Source organism: Silurus aristotelis (genome assembly GCF_946808225.1).
Source record: "Silurus aristotelis genome assembly, chromosome: 2".
Taxonomy (NCBI): Eukaryota; Metazoa; Chordata; class Actinopteri; order Siluriformes; family Siluridae; genus Silurus; species Silurus aristotelis.
In genome coordinates this window covers 32,961,508-32,985,948 of record NC_139575.1, presented here as the reverse complement: position 1 = coordinate 32,985,948, position 24,441 = coordinate 32,961,508, and the positions used below count along the sequence as shown (strand labels likewise).

Here is a 24,441-nt window from a genome sequence, read left to right as displayed (position 1 = left end):
TTTAGTATATTCTGTTTTCAAATTATGTAAAAAAAAATTACATATGCCATGAATAATTCACCCATACAGCTGCAGTATAATACTTCAATTGTTATTTTTATTTAATGTTTATTTAATGTTATTGTTTATATATATATATATATATATATATATATATATATATATATATATATATATATATATATATATATATATATATATATATAGTGTGTTTAGTATAAGAGAGAATAAATTGACTGCCCTATTTATACACAATCTAATACGTACATCCGCTTAAAGATTTACTTGGAGATGGGTAAATATACATAACCTGGCAACCTGAGTTCAAACCGGACAAGCCGCCATTTCGTTTGCCCTGATATAGCGTTACTGCACCCTAGCGGCCGTGGTGTATCTTTCCCCAACACATTTTTTTCAGGAACGTATATTGAATGTAAGTATATATTTCTATATTTACCTTTTCAAGTTACGTTAATTGTATAATTTTGTATATATATATATATATATATATATATATATATATATATATATATATATATATATATATATATATATATTTAGTCGTTGTATCGTTTTTGTATTGCGTCGACTTGAAACGTTAAGCTAACTGAACACAACTATATTTAGAATTCTATATTTTGTATGTATTATATCGCAAAAGGACCAATCAACACACACAAGTCACATATTTCACAAGTAATATATATATAATGACGTATTTATAAAAAAAAAGAAGCGCAATTTTTAAAGCCCAGAAGTAGGCGTGTCTGTCCGAAGGTGACTGACCAATCACACTCGTACGATTTGTCTATGGGTGTTTTTCAGATGATAATAATAACAACAACAACAATAATAATAATAATAATAATAATAATAATAATAAGTGGAGAAAGAAAAACAAATAAAATGTTATATAAATAATTAAATGACTAATCAGCATGTTAGCTCCGTTACTAGACTTTATAGAAAGAATACATAAATAAACAAATAACAACAACAACAACAATACTACTACTACTACTACTACTACTAGTAATAATAATAATAATAATTAGAGGAAGAAGACCAAATAAAAAAAATATAATATAAATCTTTAAATCACCACTTAACATAATGCTAGATTCCTAAATAACCTTACTAGAAATAATACATAATAAAAAAAATATTAAAAGAAGTGATACAACTAATTAAAATATGTGATATAAATTATTAAGTCACTAATGAGCATAATGCCATATCCCTAAATAGCTTTACTATAAAGAATAAATAAATAAATACTACTACCACCCCTACTATTACTACTAATAATAATATTAACACATATTAAAATAATATATTTTATATTCTATTATATTCTATATAATAGAATAAGCGAATAACCAAAATTCAATTGACTTTGTAAATGAGTAGTATTTGTGCAGGTTGGAAGAGCACGCGCCGGTGAGGATTCTTGTTAGGAGCGGTGGTGCGCGCGCATCCCCGGTGGCGCTGTGCTTGTTTAGTGTTAATGACGCGTGCCGGCGCGCGCGCTCACTGCGCTTAAGCCCTATACGTGTCGACGTAAACACGTGCCGGTCCCCAGGTTAACGGGCTGCTTTCAGCATTCTCTCTCCTCCCCTACAATCCTCCACCCATCCATCCTTCCTTTTTCTCTTTCTCTCTCCCCCTCGCTCTTTATTCTTGATCATAAACAGCAGAGGCCGTGATGGCGGACCCCGCGGCGGCAGAAGCAGCATCCTCTCCGTGTCCCACTCCGGGCCTTTCTCCGGCGGTGAGTCCGGGCTCCGAGCCTCCCTCGGCGGCTCTGTCACCGTCGGCGGGCGGCGCGCAGCGGCTCCTTTTCTCGCACGACCTGGTGTCCGGTCGGCACCGCGGTTCGCTGCGATTTGGCCTCGTGCGAATGATTCACGGAGAGGAGGACTGGACCGAGGACGAGGATGAGGACCTTGATGGCGGCGAAGGCAGAGACGGTGGAGGAGGAGCAGGAGGAGGCGGCGGTGGCGGAGGCAAAGACGGCGGCGGTGGGAACGGTACCGGCGGTGGAGGAGGCACAGGAGGCGGCGGCCGCGTCCACGCGAGTTCGGATACCGAGAACGGTGCACCGGAGTCACGGACGTGGCCTCTCGGTAGGGGCTTCGTGCGCGTGCAGTGGTATCCCGAAGGCACTAAGCAGGATGTTCGGGAAACGAAGGTAAAAAAAACAACAACCCAACAGCATCCGATTATTTGATGGTATTGTTTTCATTGTTCACGTCATTGTTTGATGCTTCGTTGTTGCTTCACACTGGACATTCTCATTATCACCATCATCATCTTCATTATCCATCAGTATTCATTACATGTTCGGTTTCATTTACATCTTTATCCTGACCGATTAACGATTAATTCGCAGTGAGCGATTCATTTGCGTTTTATTCGACCCACCCTGAGCTGACCCTCTCTACCATAGGATATGACTTAAAGCACTGCTTCTGTAGCTGTGTGCAAGTCAAGATACCAAAATAAACAAACACGTAGAAATATTTCAATGAATAACTTCTAGAATACAGCAACCTATAAATAAGGGAACAAAGACAAACTAATACAAATAGGCTTCCTATCTGATCAACTAGATTCGCTCTATTATGTAGATGATGCTGCTAAAAATGTATTAGTAATGATTCAAGAAGAAAACAAAACCAGCTAAATTGCTTCTCTGCCCAGACATGACCTGATATGATGATTGTTTTAGACCTTTTATTCTAAAAACCGGCTTTAGGTGAAGGAAACGGCTCATTTATCCCCGTTGTTAAAGGAATTGTCCAGTATGTCAGCGAGTTACCACCCATCCCCACCGAGGCCCTCGGTATTGATGAGAAGCACGCTGTTGGACGGTTCTACCGCCTTCTGGACAATTCATTATTAAATGATCAAGACAATGCAAAGTGCAGCTTGTAGGTTTTGACACCATGAGCCAGACAAGCATTACTATAGTTTGCCTTTTGTGCAGCACACACACAAAAGAAGTGATTTTTACAAGCCAGGCCAAACCAGAAGCCACAGTTATGAGGACAATTAGCACAAAACGCATCAGTAGAGCCCTGAGATGACCGTTGTTAAAGGGAAGTTGTATTACCAGGGCAGATTACTATATAACCATGGCAACAGGATGCATCATGCTAAATATTATTTGAACTTAATTGGCTTTTGTTGCACTTGCATGTTGAAAACGCTGCTCCTTAAACATGTCCAACCTGGATTTCTCAATCAGGTTTGCTCACTGCATCATTGTCTACAATCCAGGTCCTGGGTGTTGCCATCTTTAGTCCTTGGGGATTTATTTCTGTGAAGCCAATGGCCTGATTCTCAACTGCGTTGTGACTCACCATGCTGTGTATATATGAAATGCTCAAATTTTTTACTGAGGTTTTCCATTCATTAGTGTGGACTTCTATTACATTCCTAAAAGTCACAGAGAAAAACAATTCATTCAAAAGAATTTGAAATGCATTTTGCTTTTTTTTTTGTATTTTTTTTTTTTTTATTCTTGCACTCCATACATCAAGCTATAGAGGCATCACAGAATTTTGGATCAAAACATGCTGATCTCGAATCCCGAATATCATGGTTTTAGTGATAAAAATAGTTTCGCATATTCAAATTATGCAGCACAATTCAACCCATCTTTCGCACAAGTTTTTTGCAAGTAATGCAAGTCATTTATTATTCACAAGTAAGGCTTAATAACTGTAAAGCTGATATTGTTGTGGCCTGTAACCACTACATGAGATTTTTGTCTAAATTGTGTAGATTGGTCAGCTCTGGTTTTCTGAACATTAGAGGTTCTGGGTGTTCTGATAGTGTTTTTAAATATTCGTACAATGCTGCTGCAAAATGTTAAAGATTTTTTTTTTGTAAAAAAAAGAAAATCAAAAAAGGACTAGAGCAGCTGTTTTGCTGATTTAAAAGCTACCAATTATCAGTCCAAGCAGGAACGGTGCCTATTATTCCCTTTTTATTCAGATTTTACACCAGAACATGACGAGGTAGACCAAATTGTTCAGGAAGAGGCAGAATTATTTTCTTTTTTTTATATTGAGAAAATTTTTTTTTTTTAACCTTCTCGAAATTCAGCAATTAAATCGAGACAACTACTGGTATATAATGCGATTCAGTGTGAACCTGAAAAGTGGATTTTTGACGATGACTTGGCACATGAAAAAAAATATATATCTTTCAGCAAGCGGATTTCAGTGTTAGAACGAAAATATTGTTAAAATGATTAAGATTGTTTTTGGCTTCTTTAGCATGACATGCAAGAACTGACCAATAGGGGCGCTCTTTAAATGATCAGGTTACATTTCTAAAGAAAAGTTTCCACTCTATTTGCTAAAGAAATTTTTTTTATGATATTTTTTTAAATGTATAAATGAGCAAAATATTTAAGAATGTGATTTTAAAACTATATTAAAATGGTATTTAAAAATCTTTACCATTGCCAGCTAGTGCACTGCATCAGCACAGTTATCATTGTTTGCCTATCTGTGAATGTGATTACTCTTAAAGTTGCTTTCATTAAAGCCTCATCAAGACGCTGCTCTTGAACCCGTACATCGTCGGTCAGGCTCAAGGGTGGATGACGTCTATGCTAACGATGCTACTTTTTGTCCTTGAATGGTGATTAGCTCCTCTTTCGTGTAAGGCTCTGTACACCCAATATTATGTTTAGTTTTAGAAAGTTGGTTATTTCAGCCAGTTATTATTCTGTCATTTAGCTGGTCCTTATATAACAAACAAAAGTTAACACTGTATAGTTTGTTTAAATTGACCCACTCGGTTTGTATACTGCAATAAATATAGAAATTGTGCAATTACTTATAAATATGTTCATAGGTGAGAATGTCATAAATTAAAAAACCGAGTAAAGAGAGAAAGAGGGAAAGCATAATCTGACAAATGATAAAGAACAGGCTAGTGATCATGAAGCATATGCGAGTTTGTTAGTGCAGAGCAGAGACAGGGAGTTAAGGACACCCCTAAACACCCTGCCCTACAAACTGTCATGCAACAATGTGTAAGGGAAAGTGTTCACGGTTTGTTTGAGAGATGAACATACGTCAGGTTGTCCTGAACTACTACAAAAGTCTCCGGTGTGTTTCTTGTGTCAGACAGGAACTAGGAGCAAGTTATCTTAGGTTCACCTTTCGTTGTGTCATTGCTTTATTGAGCTGTATGTGTGCTGAATTAGAGGCCATCGTACGCAGTAGATTCAGTGTACAAAATCTACCATATTTCTTGTGTTGCGTCTTGTGTCCTTAGTGTCAAGTTTTCCATTTGGTAGATTTGCCCAGTGGTGGTGTCTGCTGTTCTGCTGTAATTAAAACAATTAGCAAACAGGTGCCAGCTTTCCCTAAGCTTCCCATACTAGGACATATACTGTGAAAACAGGCATAATTGAAACCTAAATCTTAAAAATTTATCTGCTCCTTGGACCACCTAGTGATGTAAAAAAAAAAAAAAAAAAACTGTTAGATTGGTGGAAGCTATGTATTTTTGAGAACACTGAAACATTTAGTGATATTTTACCAGTCTTACAGACTTTCAGCTTTAATGTGAGGAAATCTGCACCAAAACCCATTGAACTTTCGTACCAGACGTATTTGGGGCTCCTGGGCCAGGTGTGCGGATTCTTTCTTAATTATTTCATTATTTATCCTCGCAAGACTGTAAAAAATCTTAAGATTATTTCAAGTGAAGCCTGTTGCTGTTCAGTTTATATATCAAATACATAGAGAAGTCAGTCAAAACAAAAACCATCAACGAAAGAAAGAGAGCAAATATAAGATGTGGCCAAAACAATTCTTAAAAAGAAAGAACACTTTTGTGAGCTCAGAATGCCGAAAGGCCTGAGGAACATGAAAAACAACTGCTGTGGATGATGCAAAATTTTTTTTAACTAGTTTGCCAGATTAAGAACACCCTGTAGGTGGTAGATGTATTTTTGTCAGTCAACAATCAGAGAAGATTTCACTAGTAAATAAAGAGTTTACCACATGATGTGAACTATTATATATAATAATAGTATGTATAATATTATTATATTACTAATATAGGAAATCCCCCCCCAAAAAAAGCTTAACGTTCTGGAACAGCATCCAGACAGAACTCGGCTTGTGTCAAATGATGAGAATAGTAAAAACAAGGAAAGGAACTGCTTATGATCCAAAGCATACTACCTCATCTTATGCCGCATATGTATGGACCAATTATTAAAGATAACAATTTCTTACAGTTCTTTTAGTTTTGGTCCATATAAAAACCCTTTCACTAGATTTCTATGTAAAGCTGAAGTCTGCTTTGTCCCACATTAGTCGTATTTTTTCATTTCTTATGATGGCACATAGTGGGTGAAATGTTAAACGGTTGCGTACGGTACCATTATGTTGCCTTAATAACCAGTTGACCATGTGACAAGATTTGTTCTGGAACTTGAGATTTTGGTTAAAACCTACTTTATTTAAACCCAGGACCCGAAATCGCCCTTGCAAATCCAAAACACCAGGTTTAAACTGTGAAGGAAGGTGGGTTTCAAATTGGTGGAAAAGCAAACTACAGCACTTCAGACTTAAGGAGCACGTTAACATTTAGCATAGGTGTTAGCATCTCACTATTAGCCATTGTCAGTGAGTGGTCCTATCTAGTGTTTTGTTATATCAGATGTGGATCTGTAATGGAATTAACTAGTCTGGGCTCTATATGCTCTGTCTCAAGTTTCTCTTGCTATGTCCTTTTATTCAGTTAGATTGAGCAAAGATGAGCAGGTTTGAAAGGACACACCTACACTGCCGTGTCTACCCTCTGTATGTAAATGTGATAGACAAAGAGATTAAATTAATCCAGTCGCACGCTTGGACGAGCTCCATGGGCAGATTCTTTAATCAGTGACAGACTGTGTTGTGCCCGTGTGCACAGATCTTCCGAACGCAATGTGTTGTGCGTAGGATCTCAGCATTGTAGTATTTTATCAATAGAAACGTAAAAAGAAACTTATCCACACGTTTCCCCCTGAATAAAAAGAGATGAACCAGTCGATATGTGGATGTAGAATGATGAGACAATATGATCTATCGAATGAGCGAACACCTTGCAGCCCCCTCCCTTTAAACATTACATTCAAGGTGAATGGAGAATGTTTTATTTTATTATATTTTACACTATTAAATCTTCACTGAATATATATTAGGGTGAAGTAAAATCTTTGCTATTGTATACAGCTAACACAATTTACGTGGGTGTAGTAGGGATGATTAGGAATGACCTTTTTTGGTCTGAAAGTGGGGGAAAAATGTATAGTCTTAAAACAAAGCAAACAAATATTTTTGGGGTTAATGATGTCTTTGTCTTTAACTTTGTGTGTCGGTGTGTGTGTGTCGGTGTGTGTGTGTCGGTGTGTGTGTGTCGGTGTGTGTGTGTCCCTAGCCTCAAGAGCTGCAAATAATTTGACACATAATCTGCTGTGTGAGTCTATACGTGCATGTCCTTGTGCTGAAGTGTGTAAAGCTCTGTTTCCCGCTAGTTCCTTCACCATAGTTGAGGTGTTGGCTGCGAGAGGTACAACTGCATCACACTGTGTGATGCAGTATGTGGGCCAAAATTAACCAGGCATAACATTATGACCACCTGCCTAATATTGTTTTGGTCTTCTTTTGCTGCCAAAGCAGTTTTGATCCATCGAGCATTAACAGCATTAACCTCTTCAGCAATTCAGCTCGTCTGTTGAATCGGACCACACGGACCAGCCTTCGCTCCCTGCATGCATCAACGATCCTTGGCCGGCCATTACCCTGTCGCCGGTTCACCACTGTCGCCGGTTCACTCACTCAAATCCTTATGCTTGCCCATTTTTTCTGCTTCTAACACATCAAATTTAAGGACAAAATGTTCACTTGCTGCTTGAGATATCCCACCCACTAACAGATGCCATAATGAAGGGATAATCAGTGTTATTCACATCACCGGTCATAATGTTATAATTTCATATTATGCCTGATCGGTGTATATATTCATTAGACTATTGTTCATCCCATTGCTTTGTGGCAATTGTTTTCGCTGTAATATCCAAATTATATAACAAATAAAAAGTGATTATAGTGAATATCAGCTCAGCTGTATGCTTGAGGCCTGTATTTTGTATAACCACACAATTACGGAGCGATATTGCCAGTGTGATGTTACACTTTTCAGGCACTCAGGAATTAAAAATTTGCACTAAAGATAATTTAATGATAAATTTAGTCTGTGTGCTTTTAAATGGTCCATTAATACCATTATTGTTTAAAACCGTAAGACCCCTACAGCTCATAATGCGAAATGTTAGCTTCACTGCAAAACACAAAATAAAGAAACACTCATTTTATCTGTCCAGTGCTCAAGCTGTGGAAGCATATATTATTCATGCATCATATGACTGCATGTGTGTACCATGGAAACAAGTGCCTGTGAGGGAAAAAAATTAAAACCACGCATTCCTTGGTTTTAATGTGAACAGGTGGAAATTTTGTAACGTTCTAAATTGTAGATTATCCACACACAAATATTTCATGCAATATCAAATTCTTTTTCGTAGTTGTTTTTTCAGTGTTGCCTTTCTTAGGTTTATCCTGTACGCTCGATGTTAAATACCGTGGTAACAGGGAGTTGAAGGAAAGTAAGTTGGTGTGTATGCACGTGGGCGTGTCTGCAGTTTTAAGGCGTGCCTCTTCCTCTGCTGCAGTCCACTGCTGCAGTCCCTCCCTCTTGCCCTCGTCTTGCTCAGGGAGGGTAGGTAGCGTTCCGCTCATTAGCACAGGGAGTAAAAACAAACACGGCGACCGAGCAGATCCATATCGATCCGCTGTAATCAATCCCTGCCTCCGAATTTCGAGCCCAGCCGAGCGACGGTTGTTGTCGTAAGCTTAAAACAACTTCGCCTCGTTTCTCTAAACAACACTTTCAACTATAGTCTTTCAGAAAATAAAGATAATAGATGGTTTTGAATCTTTTTGCTTCTCATTGTTGGGAGGGAGGCAGCAGGTGTGTCGTGCAACTGGCTGCTTAGAATTTACAATGAGCTCGAATAATAATACACAACAGAATAGCCGTGTGTTTGTGTGTGAGAGAAAGCGAGCAAGTGAAGACGAGGCGATGTTGCTGAGATGCTTATATCCACCTGACGCTGCTGTAATGCATCAATGACTGAGTGTGTTGATGCAGCCTGCCTTACTGTTACCACCCTGCTTATTGTGAAGCATGTTACTTTATGCACTGTAGTAGCTGTAATGCGTTTTTCTTTCACCAGCCTTTCTTTATTTTCTCTCCCTTAATGTTTAAAAAAACAAAACAGGCAGATGATCTCATACTTTTAACCCAAACAAAAGATAATATACATAATTAACATTGTAGGTGCAACACAATACCCATACATGTACCTGTTTTAATGCTCCAAGTATCCATTTTTGGAGTTAAACTTGAAGTGGGCATATCCTACAACAGATCAAAATGAATTCGGAAATTCCAGCACTGTCACAGTGTGTGTGTGAATTCAGGTTCTTGACAGTTCCTCAACCTCAGTTACATCACTCGAGTTTATTGTATATTTCAACTACTGATGTAGAAAAAGAAAATTTGTTTTTCAATCAAAATTATGTATTAGATTACATATTTTTTGTTCTTCTGTTATATAAATAGAATTATTGATGTTCAGCAACGTTTTTATTTAAGAATTGTAATGAATTGTTTTTGGCAGGAAATATTTTCTCATTTGCAGAAATTCTGTAATTCTGTACGTTCTGCCAATCTGATCACATTTTTTTAAACTTGGTACTGATAATGATTGTTATTCCAGTGGAAACCCAGTGCAGTAAACACATGGATCAAAAATTTGGATCATGCTTCATTTGAGCACAATGAGTAGCTGTTAAAAGGTGTAATGCAAACACAATACGTTCTCAAGCTGTTGCACATTCTGCCTTGGTCGTGGTGGTGTTAAAGTGAGAGCTGATCCTGTCTTATTTTCCAGTCATTTTTGTTAGATTTCGCTGCAGTTGAGAGCCAAGGTGGGGCACGAGCGTTAGCAAGAAAAACCTCTATTGTGTTCACTCTGTTGCGAAATAGGCCAGGTGGAGTGTTCTTTTTTTTTTTATTTCTTTTTATTTTTTTTCTCTTCCCCCCACATATATAATAAACATACGTGAGTCACTGAAGATTCAACATCAGAACTGCATCCATTCTATTGTTTAAAAATGCAGGCTGTGAGGAGAGCGTTGCCTCACCCCTGCGCAGCTCGGCTGCATAAATGACATCATCTCCAGCCAATCGGCTTGTCCTATCTCTATCTGTCGAGCCAAGACTACATTACAGCATGACTGTGAGATTTAGGATGTTGCCGAGTGCACTGGTTGCTATTAATAGTCACCCAGCCTCCACGTCAGCAGAAAAAAGTCTTTAGATATTGCTGCGTAATCGGGCTGTGTGCATTTAATTGCATTTTTTAGCCTGTGGAAAGGTGCTAAATCAGTTTTTGGCTTATGCCACGTTTGGATTTGTGTTGGCATACCTGTTAAAAGGAGTCATATCGATCAGTTTGAAATGATTGTGTTTCTGCTGCAAAACCTAAAGAAAGCTCGAATCAGCAGTGTATCGGTAAAGAAAGCAAAAGCAAAGACCTCACTCAAAGACGTGAATGCATTTTCTTGCATTTTGGAACCCTGAATGCTCTTCAATAACTAGCGACAGAAATACTAAACTCACCGTAATAGGTCTTGCTGTGTTTTCTCTCAAATACTCTCATGTCAATTATTTAAAGAATGATTTGCTGTGCACTCTGGGTAGAATCAACTTGCTTTGCTAGTGAGCTTGTAATTTTTGTATATACTGAGGTTGAATATGATTCGAGATTCATTCATGGGTTGTATTTATTTAAGCGCAAAATAATGTCTTGTTACATTTTAGCTGTGTTAATGCTATGCTGCTTTACATTTAGTGATGCTGACAGACCTATATACAGTATCTTACAAATGTGAGTACACTTGAATATATTTTAGAGAAGTCAATGTGCAACTTGTATAGCAGTACAGATTTACTGTCCTCTGAAAACAACACAACATACAGCCATTACTGTCCAAATAGCTGGCAACCAACGTGAGTAAGAGATAACAGCTGTACGTCGTTTAACCATGCAAAGCCTCTTGTCCTGTTCATCATGTTTGTTCTTGTCTGCCTCACAGGACCATACAAATGTGTGTATGTTGTATTAGAGCAGTTGAAATTTGGTACTTTAAGTAAAATTTTGTCATACTGACCACTGGATGTTCAACATGGCACCTCATTGCAAAGAACTCTCTGAGGATTTGAGAATTAGAATTGTTGCTCTACACAAAGATGGCCGAGGCTACAATACGAAAAGATCGGTAACTCCCTGAAAGTGAGATACAGTGCATTGGCCAGGGTTTTACACTCGTAACAGGCCTTGCAACTGTCGATCAAAGAAGTCCTCGTTCTGTGCATCAGGTGCAGAAGCTGGCTTCAATAAACAGACGCATAAGTGCTGCCAGCATTGCTTTAGAGGTTGTCGAAGCGGAAGGTCCCTTGTCAGTGCTCAGACCAGACACCGCACGCTACAACAAGTCAGTTTGCATGGCCGTCGTCCCAGAAGGAAACCTGTTCTGAAGCTGTTTACAAGAAAGCCCACAAACAGCTTGCTGAAGACAACATGCCCAAGAGCATAAATTACTGGAACCATGTCCTGTGGTCTGATGAGACTAAGATAAACTTGTTCGGCTCAAATTGTGTACAGCATGTGTGGCGACACCCTGGTGAGGAGCACCAAGAAATTTGTCTTGCATACAGTCAAGCATGGTGGTGGTAGCATCATGGTCTGGGGCTGCATGAGTGCTGCTGGTACTGGGGAGCATGGATTTCAATATGTACTGTGATATTCTGAAGCAGAACATGATGCCCTCCCAAACGGCAGTTTTCCAACATGACGATTCTAAACCCACCTCCAAGATGACAACTGCTTTGCTGAAGGTGAAGGAGTGGCCAAGTAAGTCTTCAGACCTGAACCCTTATGAGCAACCTGTGGGGCTTCCTCAAGCGGAAGATGGAGAAGCGTCATGTGCGTGAGCAGCTCCGTGATGTCGTTATAGAGGAGTGAAAGTGGATCCCAGCAACAACCTGTGCAGCTCTGGTGAATTCCATGCCCAGAAGGATTAAGGCAGAGCTAGATAACAATGGTGCTCACACAAAATATTGACACTTTGGACACTCACATTTGTTGCCAGTTATTTAGACAATAATCGCTGTATGTTGTGTTATTTTTAGAGGACAGTAAATCTGTACTGCTATACAAGCTGCACATAGACTACTCAAAAACATATCTAAATTTCATTTCTATAGTATTGTCCCTTGAGAACATATAATAAAATCGTTGCTGAAATATGAGGGGTGTACTCACTTTTGTGAGATACTGTAAAAGGTAAAGCTTATGAAGAGCTGAAAATGATGGAAAGGATGACTAAACATGAAAAAACACTTCCTAAACAAAGCGTGTGCTAATATTTCCAGTAAAGCAGCTCAGCCACTGCAGAGCATCAGCTACAACAGTCTCAAATTGATCAGTTTGCTTGAAATAATAAAATAATTGAAATAATTGGTTTGGGTTTTTGTCTTAATTTTAAACAATCCAAACCGGCCTTCTAAACTTAAGCCAAAAATCAACCATTATCCATTAGATAAATGGCAACAGAATAGGAAGAAATTATTTGAAATAAACTAGACTGACCCATGGATGTTTTTAAAAGGAAGAAAGAAACATTGAACAAACTAAAACTACATGTACTGCAAAATAATTGAGCTTTCCTAATTATAATGCCATTAAACATCATTCTTTATTAGGACTGACTATAAAAGACTTGTTTTGGAAGACAGAACTTAGCAAAAGATTAAAATTTTCTTGTCACAAATAAATATAAAGATAGCTGCTGAAGCTGATGTGGCAATAAACCAGAATACAGGTAAAAAGAAACTATCAAGTGACTTTTTTAATTATTATTATTATTAAATTGGGAATGGAATAAAAAAAAAAAAAAAGCTATTTAAACTTGACCATCTAATTCACACACAGTAAGGGTACATTATAGACTCCTGGCCAATTTTACAATTGAAAGCTAATTTAATAAAGGTCACTTTAGTGAGCCACCTTGTATGTAAATTTCAGAGTCAGGAGCTCTGGATTTTCAGGAACACCACATTTCTTGTGTAAATGCACCCACATATAAATTAGTTCATATCCTATATGAATAAATGAATCCCATGGTTTGAATGTGCTCCATGCAAATAGGATGACACCTTCATTAATCAGTCCTCAATATACCTGCTGAAGATGGTAATTACTCATTTTCTATGGCTTCATTTATTTTTGTTGAGAAAGCACTCTGTGGACAAATGTTCCTGAACACCTGACTTTTCCAGCCTTTATATGGTTCTTCCACAAACTGTTACCATAGTGCTGAAGGTACACAATTGTACAAGATGTCTTTGGATGCAGTAAGGTTAAATTGATCTTTTTCTTAAACTAGGAGACCCAAACCTGCATTACAATCCCTCTGTGCACAAAGCCACCTCCATGAAGAGATGGCTTACATGGATTGGAGTGGAAGATCTTAAGTTTAGATAGATCTCTGACCTCAACCCAAGTAAACACCTTTGGGTTGAATTGAAACACCGACCACACCCCAGGACTTCTCATCCTACATCAGTGCCTAACTTTCCTAATGCTCCTGTGGCTGAATGAGCACATAGTTCTACAAGCATGCTCCAAAATCTAGTGGAATGTTTTCTAGATGATTGGAGGTTACTATAACGGCTAATGGGGACTAAATGCGGAATGGGATGTTCAGAAAGCACTTTTAATATCTGTATAGAATTTGCATGATCTTTGCATCACTCTTTAATTATAATAATAATCCCTTGTCCGCTCTGTTTTCCAATGGCAAAGTCTCCTGTGTGTCAAATTCTGTCTGTTTTTACTAACTGATGCTGTTAAAAACATATGTTTGTAGACCAAGATGTTTTTGGATCCTGACGTACGGAGCAGTAAATGGGGTTCTAGTGCTCCACTGCCAGATAATACCTTGAAGTTCACTTAAAAAGCCTGCCATTGCTGAAGAGGACAAGAGACCGCCTGCTGCAATTAGAACTAACTCAGCTTTCTTTCTCTTTCTATTTCACAGCTGAAACTTGAAGATCGATCCATTGTGCCTCGAGACTTTGTGCGCCGAATGAATTCAAACGTGAGTCGCCCACTTATCACCTTGGTTTGTTAATTACAAAGTGCGCGGTCCCGTCTCCCCCCCCCCGGGCCTGTATCGGGTCCGGCCTCACACTTCACGATTTTTAATCAAACTGTTCTCAGTTGTCAAATGTTAATAGACCTGATTTAATCCGCTCCACAGAACAGATAAGATTGTTTGGAACTAATATCAGTCGGCTATTAGAGATTAAAGCGTGTGATGTAAACTGGTGTGACAAGGCTGTGAGTGACCATGTGGCTTTTGGCTCCTGCAGGATAAGCAGTGTGGTATAGTGACCAACATTAACACAGAGTGTGCAGTGAAGCTGGTGGGGACAAACTGTTGTTTATATCCTGTAAACAGTCGAGACCTGCAACACATCTGGGTAAGTTTTATATACCTTCAGTAGCTCATTATTTCTGAAAAAAAAAAATTCTAGTCATTATATACTTTATTAAAATTTATGAAAAAGATTTGGTATCATCACCTCTCCCTAAAAGTTTAACATGTGCATTTTGAGACACTTTTCTGCACAGCCTGTTTGTTAAGAGTTTCTTATACAGATTATACATAGTTTTCTCTTTTTTTTTTTTTTTTAGCTTTCAGTTGTTATGTGTAGAATGTGTTCAACAACATTCACCAGAATCATCATTTCTATCTGTAATTTTACTTCATATTTTGGTTTGCTTTTATGAAAAATGTTCCCCATCATTGTAGTCTAAGAGATATGGTAATTATTAATCATTGTTGTTCTTTCTTTCTTTTCTTCCGATCTGTCCTGTAGTGTTTTATGTATAGTGATTACGTTGTGTATGACTTTTGGCTGGGGAAGGTGTATGACCTGAGCAATCGCATCATCCTAAAGCTGTCCAACGGCGCACGGTATTCTACTTCATTCTTTTTCCAGGGTCATTATAGGTTTTAAACATAGACGGGTGTAGGAACGACTACAGTGACTGGAAACAAAGACTTTATGTTAATGCTTCCTGACCAATTTGTTCTTGACGATGCCATTACATAAGGTCTCTTTCCAATCACGATAGTCATCTCTGCATGTTACAAGTGCCCATTGTGTCTGCTGTAGGTAAAGAACTGTTATTGCCTAGTGTAGCTTTAATTAGTGGAACTTTAGCAGGTGTTTTCAGCTTTTATTAGAGCTGGTGTAAGAGTGAGCTGTGGCTTTCTGTGTGATCGTTAGAAAAACTGCTTCATCATCTTTGTGCAGATGTTCAATGAGTGAAGAAGACGGAGCCAAACTCTATGATGTTTACCCACATGTCAGCGATTCGGTAAGATTTCATCTGGCTGAGTATCATTGGTGTTTTTTTTTTTTTTATTTATATATATATATATATATATATATATATATATATATATATATATATATATATATATATATATATATATATATATATATATATATAATAATTGTTTATTTTGGGTGCTCGTTCATGCCAAATGAAGTAACCTACAATACATTTAGAAACTATTCAAAATATGCATTTCATACCCTATAATGCCAAGAAAGATTTGTCATTAGTAAACATCTATCAAAAAGTAAAAACTGGAATTATTTTGGCTCAAATGCTTGAAATTAGACTCTAGCCATGAGGCAAAAAAAAAAGAAAACAGATCAGAGACAATATTGTTTCAAGACATGGGTCTCAGGAAGGCTGAGCACAGTGGCCAAACACATGAAAGCCATTTGGAAATAGCAAAAAAGTTATTTTGTGTCTGGCACTTAAAACCTATTGAAAGTGTTTTAGGCTACGGCATAAGGAAATGTAAAAAAACAAAAACAAAAAAAAAGAATGGTCTGTATATAAGTAGGTGTGTAACGGTACACGTATTTGTACCAAAATTTTCCGGAACAGGGCTTTTTGTTCGGTACGCATGTGTGCTAAATATAAATTTTTTTTACGTGTGGAACATAGTTATAACCTGAGTTTCCTCAGGAACATATAAAGTGGCAAATTTTTGTCTCCGCCTCGTGCTTTCAGCATTTTTTAATGATATTTCAACTTGAAAACATACACAACAATGCCAGGGGTATAAAAAAAGAAACTAGAGTTAGCGCAGTGTCACTGTGGCTTCTCACTCCGTACCAGAAATAATATTTAATATGCGCATGCATGAAAAAGCTAAAGAATCATCAGCATTAGCCGCTAACCAGGAAGTGGCTAGTGGCTGACGCTAGCGCTGTGGACTCAAGATTTTTTATTTGTCACAAGCATAGTTATAGTGAAAAGTTGCAGTGAAAAGTTTTACCTAACAAAAAATCTTGAATCTTGAATCCATAATGCCAGCATTAGCGCTAGACACTTCCTGATTAGGGGCTGACGCTAGTGCTATTGATTCTTTAGCGTTTAATGTCCAGCTTTAAGAATTTATCTTAAAAGGAGAACATCCTGATCATTTCGCATATAAAGGAAGTGAATAAATGAAGGATGGAAGGAATTAAGACATTTGTTAAAGTATGCTGAAATAAGTAGAACAGTTAAGTAGATCATCTCTTTAGAAGAAAAAAAAAACCTTAAATGTAAAACACACCCACACACAGCTGTATTACCCAAATGTAAACTATTTAATTAAATTATTCCCATTTATTTAATTTTATTTTTGGCAATTTGAATATTTAATTTAATCACTAAAATAAGGTGCATTTGCATTACTTAGACTTATTCTATTTTTATAAAATATAATTTTGTTATTTAACCGTGCAGACATTTTATGTAAAATTTTTTAAAAATGTAATCTGTTCTAATGTTGATCACAAATATTAATAACTTTAAACTGCATTAATAAAAAATTATAAGCAATTTTATGTTTTACATTCCTCCCCCCTAACCGTACCAAAATTGTGCCAAACCATGAACCGTTACACCCCTGATATTTAGTATTAATCTGTAAAACACAGAACAACTTATTTAGCTGTTTATAGTTTCCTGGTATAAATTATGGTTAAATCAAAGTCTTGCTTTTATTAATTGTACATCTGTATTTCTATCATTTTCATGCCTTCTGTTTTTTCACGTGGCAGCATAGCCATCAGTATCGCGTGTAAGCGTTACCAAATAACAGTATTATTATAGTTCTTGAAATCACAGTTAAATAGTAGCATGTCAGAGCACCATATCAAACCCAGTACAGTGTATTTGCGGTAATAGGAAAGCAACTAATTTATGGAAGCTTTTAACATCTCCAGGCTGTTGTGAGGAATTTTATGTGTAAGAAGTTGAGGAAAGCCATAACAGAGCCACATCTGTTCCAAAATTTCCCACGGTTCATTTGTTGAGTTTCTGAATACGTTTTTGAAATATGATTTCTGTCACTAAAATGTTTCCTGCATCCTATCGGTTGACAACCCCTGCTGAACAACAGAATGCTGTTATTCCCCAAGCAGCTTCCATCCTTCTGTGCTGGTTAAAAATGTTCAGTTAATAGCCCTCCATTTTACAAGACATTGTATTTTCACTCAGTAACTACAATGTCTTGCAAAAGTATTCAGACCCCTAACCAATTGTCTCATATTACTGAATTGCAAGTGGTGCATTGAATGGTGCATATTAGAAATAAAGTAATAAATAAGGGAAATAGTATAACATTATATTCAAATGTTTAGATATCCCAGTGAGCAAGGTTGGATCAATAATCAGGAAATGCAGGCTGCACCACACCACACCACACAAGCATTGCCAAGAAAAGACAATCCCTCAAAACTCTTCCGTGCACTAAGAAGAATGAAACTTGTGAGAGATGCAGTAGAGTGGCTAACAATTACTTTGAAGGAACTACAGAGTGTGTCTGGGAGTAGTGTAATGGTGTACCAGTCAGACATTTTAAAAGTACTGCATAAAGCTGCCCAGCGTGGTAAGCGGCAAGAAAACAGTGTGGTGGTGGCAGCATTATGCTGTGGGAATTCTGCTTAACAGAAGAGAGTGGGCATATTGTTAGAATTCAAAGCAGAATGATAGAGAACCTTCTTCAGTCAACTAAAAAACGTTTAAGAGGAAATTCACCTTGCAGCAGGACAATGAGCACAAGCCCATAGCAACATTGAAGTGTACTCAAGAAAAAAAAAAGTTTAAAGGCCTTGAGTGGCGCAGTGTTGAGCTCAATACTACTGTGAATATGACACTTAAAGCTATTAATAGAGCAAAAGGTGGTTTTGACCAAATGTTTTTTTACTTTTCACTTAAATATTTCCCTAGAAAAAGTCACTTTACAGTAATTGATCTGGCACGGCAATGTTTTAAAGTAAAATAGTGAACAGAATGTAATTTCAAGGCACCATTTGTCAGGTTTTTTTTTTCTTTTTATTTATTGTGATCGAAAACATCCACAGTTTGCTCTATTTAACCTTAACTGTAGTTACCACCTGGTTTGTCCTCCACAGAAAAGGATTGACATTGTTTTTGCATTAGGATTAGGATAATTGCTTGCTGTGAACACTCTATTATCTTGTTCCAGGGGCTGTTCTTTGACGAGGTGTACGGCTTTTACCCGGGTCAGGTCCTCATCGGGCCGGCTAAGGTCTTCTCAAACGTGCAGTGGCTGTACGGCGTGAAGCCTGTCCTCAGCAAGAAGAGCAAATTCAGAGTGGTGGTGGAGGAGGTAAATCATGTCTGAACACCTGCTCAGCTTCACACAGTGCTGAGGTGGATAGAAATCATGTTTGATTACAAAAGAATGTGCCAGGGGCCTTTTTTTCGACACAATTGTTGTTTTGATCTTAAAATGCACGTAAACAAATTCCTTATTCACCAGTATTATCTGTAACATATTATACAGCTTTTTGGAGCCATGTTTGTTAAACCAACTCTACTTAATAGTTTCTCAGTACTCAAGATTAAAAATATAATAATAATTATACACTTTTTCGAATAAATATATTTCCACTATAAACACAGATTTCTGGACTTTAAAGCAGCCAACATTCATCCATCGTTACGGTTTGTCTTAACTAGGTGCAGGTTGTCGAGCTCAAAGTGACGTGGATCACGAAGAGCTACTCACCTCAAGGCTCGGACAGCGTCTTCCCTCCTCAATCAACCATCACACAGGAAAACCTTTGCAGGTATGTACAACTTTACATCAGAATATTACCAATCTACTAAATGATGTCCAGCAGAGATAGAAATCACAATGGAATATTTTCTATCAGGGATGTAACTATGAACACATTATTCAGATAAACACAAAGCTTGTGTCTGTTTTGTCTCTTTTTTTTTCTGTCTTTATGTATGTATGTACTCTTAATTGAGTAAATTAAAGCCTCTTAATTGTCTTTCTTTATGTCTTCCTTTTAATTTATTTACCTATATATTTTTGTCTATTTATCTGTCTATCTGAATATGTACACATTTACACATTATTCAGATTAAACAGATAAAGCTTGCAGACGCTTGTGTCAATTTCTGTCTTGATTTTTTTTTTTTCCCCTGGCTGTCTGTGTTTTTTTTTTCTTTTCCTTTCTTCCTATCCCCTTTTTGGTGTATCTCTCTATATGCATGCTTCTTTATCTGTTTCTGTGTCTAGCTTTGATATCCATTCTCTTTTTTCCCCCATTTCTGCCTCTTAATTGGCTGTCTGTATGTTTCGGTATACCTGTCTTTAGCTCCCTTTCAATGTATTTGACTCTATGTATCTGTTTATCTTTCTGTCTGTGTACCTGTCTATTTCTTAGGGATATAACTAAATATGAACATATTATGCAGATTAAACAGACAAAGCTCTTTTTTTCTTCTGTCTGTCTTTCCCATCTCTCTCTTTTTATATCTCTCTATCTGTCTGCCTCTTTATCTGTTTCTGTGTCCTGCTCTGATATCCTCATCTTTATCTGTCTTTGTATGCACCTGCCTTTTAATTGGATGTCTTGTATGTTTTATCAGTTTTTAGCTTCCTTTCTATTTCTGTCTGTCTGTCTGTCTGTCTGTCTGTCTGTCTGTCTGTCTGTCTGTCTGTCTGTCTGTCTGTCTGTCTGTCTGTCTGTCCGTCCGTCCGTCCGTCCGTCCGTCCGTCCAGCTATCTGTTTACCAATCCTTGTATTTACCTACCTACCTACCTACCTGGCAAAATATTTTTTTTACTTCTGGCTGTCTGTTTCTTTTTCTTCTCCAGCCCCCTCTCTGTCTGCCCCTTTATCTGTTTCTTTGTCTTGCTCTGATATCCCTCTTTACTGTCTGCCTCTATCCTCCTCTTAATCTGCTTTGGTATAGATTATCTATCTATTCTATCTAACCTATTCTATCTAATCTATCTAATCTATCTAATCTATATCCTTTTTATCTTACTCATAATTGGGTTGAATTTTAGAATAAATATGTTCTTGTGCTTCTTTATATACCAGAATGTTTACATTTGTTTTTAAAATTTAGATAAAATTATGTATGATTTAACCCAAATATATTGTCCATTGGTCTACAGTGGGAATTAGCTAAACAAATAATGTATATTTAAGATGTAGTTGCTGTGCATATCCTCAGCTTTTGTCATCGTTGTTCCAAAGAGTACTCGTACATCCATCCATTTATTTATTTTTTTCTCCTTTGAATGAACATTGTGCACTGCAGTCCTGTCAGTGGTGTTGGTTACAGTCAGTCTCTGATATTCTGCTGGAAAATTCTCCCTGCAGCAGTGCAGTAATACATGATCATCTTTTCTTGCATGGCTTATAGCTATTCAAGATTTCCCCCCTGCAGTAACCTCTGAGTTGATTACACTGTCAATTTCATAATTATTTCCATGTAATAATGGGAATGACCTGAAAATTTTAAATGCTTTATTATGTAACATACTTACCATTTCAGGGTTTTGCAATGCATTTGCATGCATTGGATAAATCGGGCTGATATAAGCACATTCCAAATTCCATACCAATATACACCATGTGGGCAAAAGTTTGTGGACACCTGTTTATAAGATTCTTACATGCAATTTGAAGATCCTTTTCCACATTGTCCTCATTTCTAGTCCATGTGAGGGGAAAATTTAATTCTACCACATCTAAAGACATTATATACAATTGTTTTGTACTAAAATAGCAATGTCTGATACCACGTGGTACTACTTGATGTAAATCTATTGTGTTGCTAATAAAAAGACTATAGTGACAGATTTGATAATGTATGAACATTAAATGCATTTATAACCTGTGTATTTCTATTAAGCTGCTTTGTAACAATGTCAATTGTTAAAAGTGCTATACAAACAAAATGTAGTTACATATTGCTGTATGAGTTAAAGCACAATTAACAGCAATGCAATAACACTAATGTGCTTCCTTCGAAAATCTATAACATGACAAACAAGCCTGAAAGCTTAGGTGTATGAACAGACATGTATACATTTGTGATGGCCACTGTATGAACCAGGAAACATAAACAAGCATTATATCAATATTAAATTACATTATTACTAATATATTGCTATTATTATATGTATATTAATATTGTATAATTAAATACATCATCATGTGTTGCAACAACTATGTCTTACTTTTGGGAAACTCAGTAGGTATATTACTAATTTCAGTAAAAGTAATAAATCGAAAGCTAGAAGAATGATGACTGTGCATATGTTTTTATGGCCTTTATCGCTGTCTTTAATCGTCTCCCAGGCTGCATCATGTCACGATGCAGCTAAGTGACCTTCAAAGCAAGCAAACATTTGACTACTTTTTTGTCTTTCTGTCAAATGCAGTTAACTATTAAACTATACTTTGGGCTACATTCATTTGCATTGTATTCCAAAAACATGACATTGTTCCAGTATGACATTGTACTCAGCCAGAATGACCCAGCTGTCATGTTAAACTTTTATTCATCTAAAAAATAACTCTAAAAACTACTTAAATAGGAAGCATGTGTTGGTGAAATACAGTCCATCTATGTAAGGTGCCAGAAGAACTTTATTTTATTTATTTATTTATTTATTTTTTAAGGACAATCACAAAGAAGGCAACGCTTTGAAAGAGATTGCAAAACTATTATTTTTTTTTAGATCAGTTTATCTATCAATATTTAAGACAAAGTTATCAGTTATTTTAAAGTTATTTTTTTAACAATAGATTGTATGTTAGGTATATAAGGTTGTCTGATGATTGTTACGTTGTCTGATCCATTCAGAGTGAAGCGCCTGGGATACTTTGACCACACACAGCGGCAGCTGGGCGAGAGAGCTCTATATGTCTTTCCCGCTAAAGGAGACGCAACACGAATCACCTGCGAGGGCCCTGAGGGGGCACCGGTTTTACCTGAGGACCCAGTCATCCGAAAGGTGAGGTGGATTCACATATCCTAATCAGATGCCTTCACCTTCCTGTGAGGGTGCGACTGAAGTTTGATTTACATTTATTTTTTATTTTTTATTTTTTTTGGGAGTTAGTGATGTCTCCATTCTTGTTTTTGCAGGTCAAACGAATGTTTAAAAAGCAGCCAGGAAAGAAGGCGACGGAAAGCACAGAATCGCAGTCCAACAGTGTGCAGACGGCTGGGAAAACAGACGAAGCTGGAGGTGACTTTGCAGGTTTATTCTTCTGCCTTTGTTATCCATGTGAAGAGCAGGCAGATGAAATTGCCAGGCATGTCAGGCATGCACTTAGGAGTTGCAGCTTCAGCTGAGTTTCTGTGTCATTCAGTTAATTGAACCCAACAGTGGCTCTGTGGCAGATTTTGACCTTGCATCCTTCTGGTTTAGAACATTTATGATTCTACTGGTAATAAACTTGCGAGTCACTGTCACTGTGATCACATGGATCCCCTAAATAAAAATTGCAGCGGTGTAGCAGGGGGGTACACAATAGCTTCTTTAAGTAAGCTGCTTTAATACCTTGCTTGTCATGTTTCATCGACCTTCCCATGATGAAGCATAAATTCTCTTGATCCTAGACTCCATTGGAGTTTCTTCATTGTCTTTTGTTCCTTATATATTTATATAGGCATTGGTAAGGTTTTGATTGACCTGAGATTTTAAATCCTACACCACAGGGGGATATGACTGTTCTACTTTGCTTAGTAGTTGTTTTGGACAAAAGACTTTTTTGGACATGTAAATGACTGATCGATGTGAGCAGAGACATTATTCCCATGTGAGTTTTTTTCTCCTGCCGGCTAAGATCACAGTTGCAGAGAAAACTTTGATTTATTGTGTGGTAGAGTCCTTCAGGGGTGGATGTTTATGTTCAGAAACTAATGAGGGCAGATCAAATTGGCAATGGAGTTCACCGCATGAGTCACCGAACTAAGCCCTGCAGTCTCCACCATGATTCATAGCTTCAAATATGAAACTTTTTTCCCCTTTTTTTTCCTGCTTGTTTTGTGATTGTTCCTACTATAATTATAAAAATATATAGTTTTAAATATATCTGTGTGTGTATATATATATATATATATATATATATATATATATATATATATATATATATATATATATATATATATATATATATATATATATATACAGTGAGGAAAATAAGTATTTGAACACCCTGCTATTTTGCAAGTTCTCCCACTTAGAAATCATGGAGGGTCTGAAATTGTCATCGTAGGTGCATGTCCACTGTGAGAGACATAATCTAAAAAAAAAAATCCAGAAATCACAATGTATGATTTTTTAACTATTTATTTGTATGATACAGCTGCAAATAAGTATTTGAACACCTGAGAAAGTCAATGTTAATATTTGGTACAGGAGCCTTTGTTTGCAATTACAGAGGTCAAACGTTTCCTGTAGTTTTTCACCAGGTTTGCACACACTGCAGGAGGGATTTTGGCCCACTCCTCCACACAGATCTTCTCTAGATCAGTCAGGTTTCTGGCCTGTCGCTGAGAAACACGGAGTTTGAGCTCCCTCCAAAGATTCTCTATTGGGTTTAGGTCTGGAGACTGGCTAGGCCACGCCAGAACCTTGATATGCTTCTTACAGAGCCACTCCTTGGTTATCCTGGCTGTGTGCTTCGGGTCATTGTCATGTTGGAAGACCCAGCCTCGACCCATCTTCAATGCTCTAACTGAGGGAAGGAGGTTGTTCCCCAAAATCTCGCAACACATGGCCCCGGTCATCCTCTCCTTAATACAGTGCAGTCTCCCTGTCCCATGTGCAGAAAAACACCCCCAAAGCATGATGCTACCAC

The 24,441-nt window shown here is 37.3% G+C and overlaps 1 protein-coding gene and 1 long non-coding RNA gene across 3 annotated transcripts in view; both read left to right on the top strand.

Moving 5' to 3' along the window:
• The first annotated feature begins 1,481 nt into the window (after positions 1-1,481).
• ube2o (ubiquitin-conjugating enzyme E2O) overlaps positions 1,482-24,441 on the top strand; it is a 34,570-nt gene continuing 11,610 nt past the window's right edge. Inside the window, exons 1-9 of one of the 2 annotated variants that reach the window (XM_083535132.1) lie at positions 1,482-2,191; positions 14,250-14,309; positions 14,584-14,694; positions 15,094-15,191; positions 15,535-15,598; positions 18,780-18,923; positions 19,277-19,386; positions 22,436-22,586; positions 22,721-22,835. In XM_083535132.1, the coding sequence (XP_083391258.1) occupies positions 1,706-2,191; positions 14,250-14,309; positions 14,584-14,694; positions 15,094-15,191; positions 15,535-15,598; positions 18,780-18,923; positions 19,277-19,386; positions 22,436-22,586; positions 22,721-22,835 (1,339 nt within the window). In that variant the 5' untranslated portion in view covers positions 1,482-1,705. The remainder of the gene's footprint in view (positions 2,192-14,249; positions 14,310-14,583; positions 14,695-15,093; positions 15,192-15,534; positions 15,599-18,779; positions 18,924-19,276; positions 19,387-22,435; positions 22,587-22,720; positions 22,836-24,441) is intronic. The other variant, XM_083535133.1, reaches the window with a different exon arrangement.
• On the top strand, positions 6,239-9,358 carry LOC310718374. The gene is made up of 2 exons (XR_014531135.1): positions 6,239-8,072; positions 8,122-9,358. It is a non-coding gene; the product is annotated as an uncharacterized lncRNA (long non-coding RNA).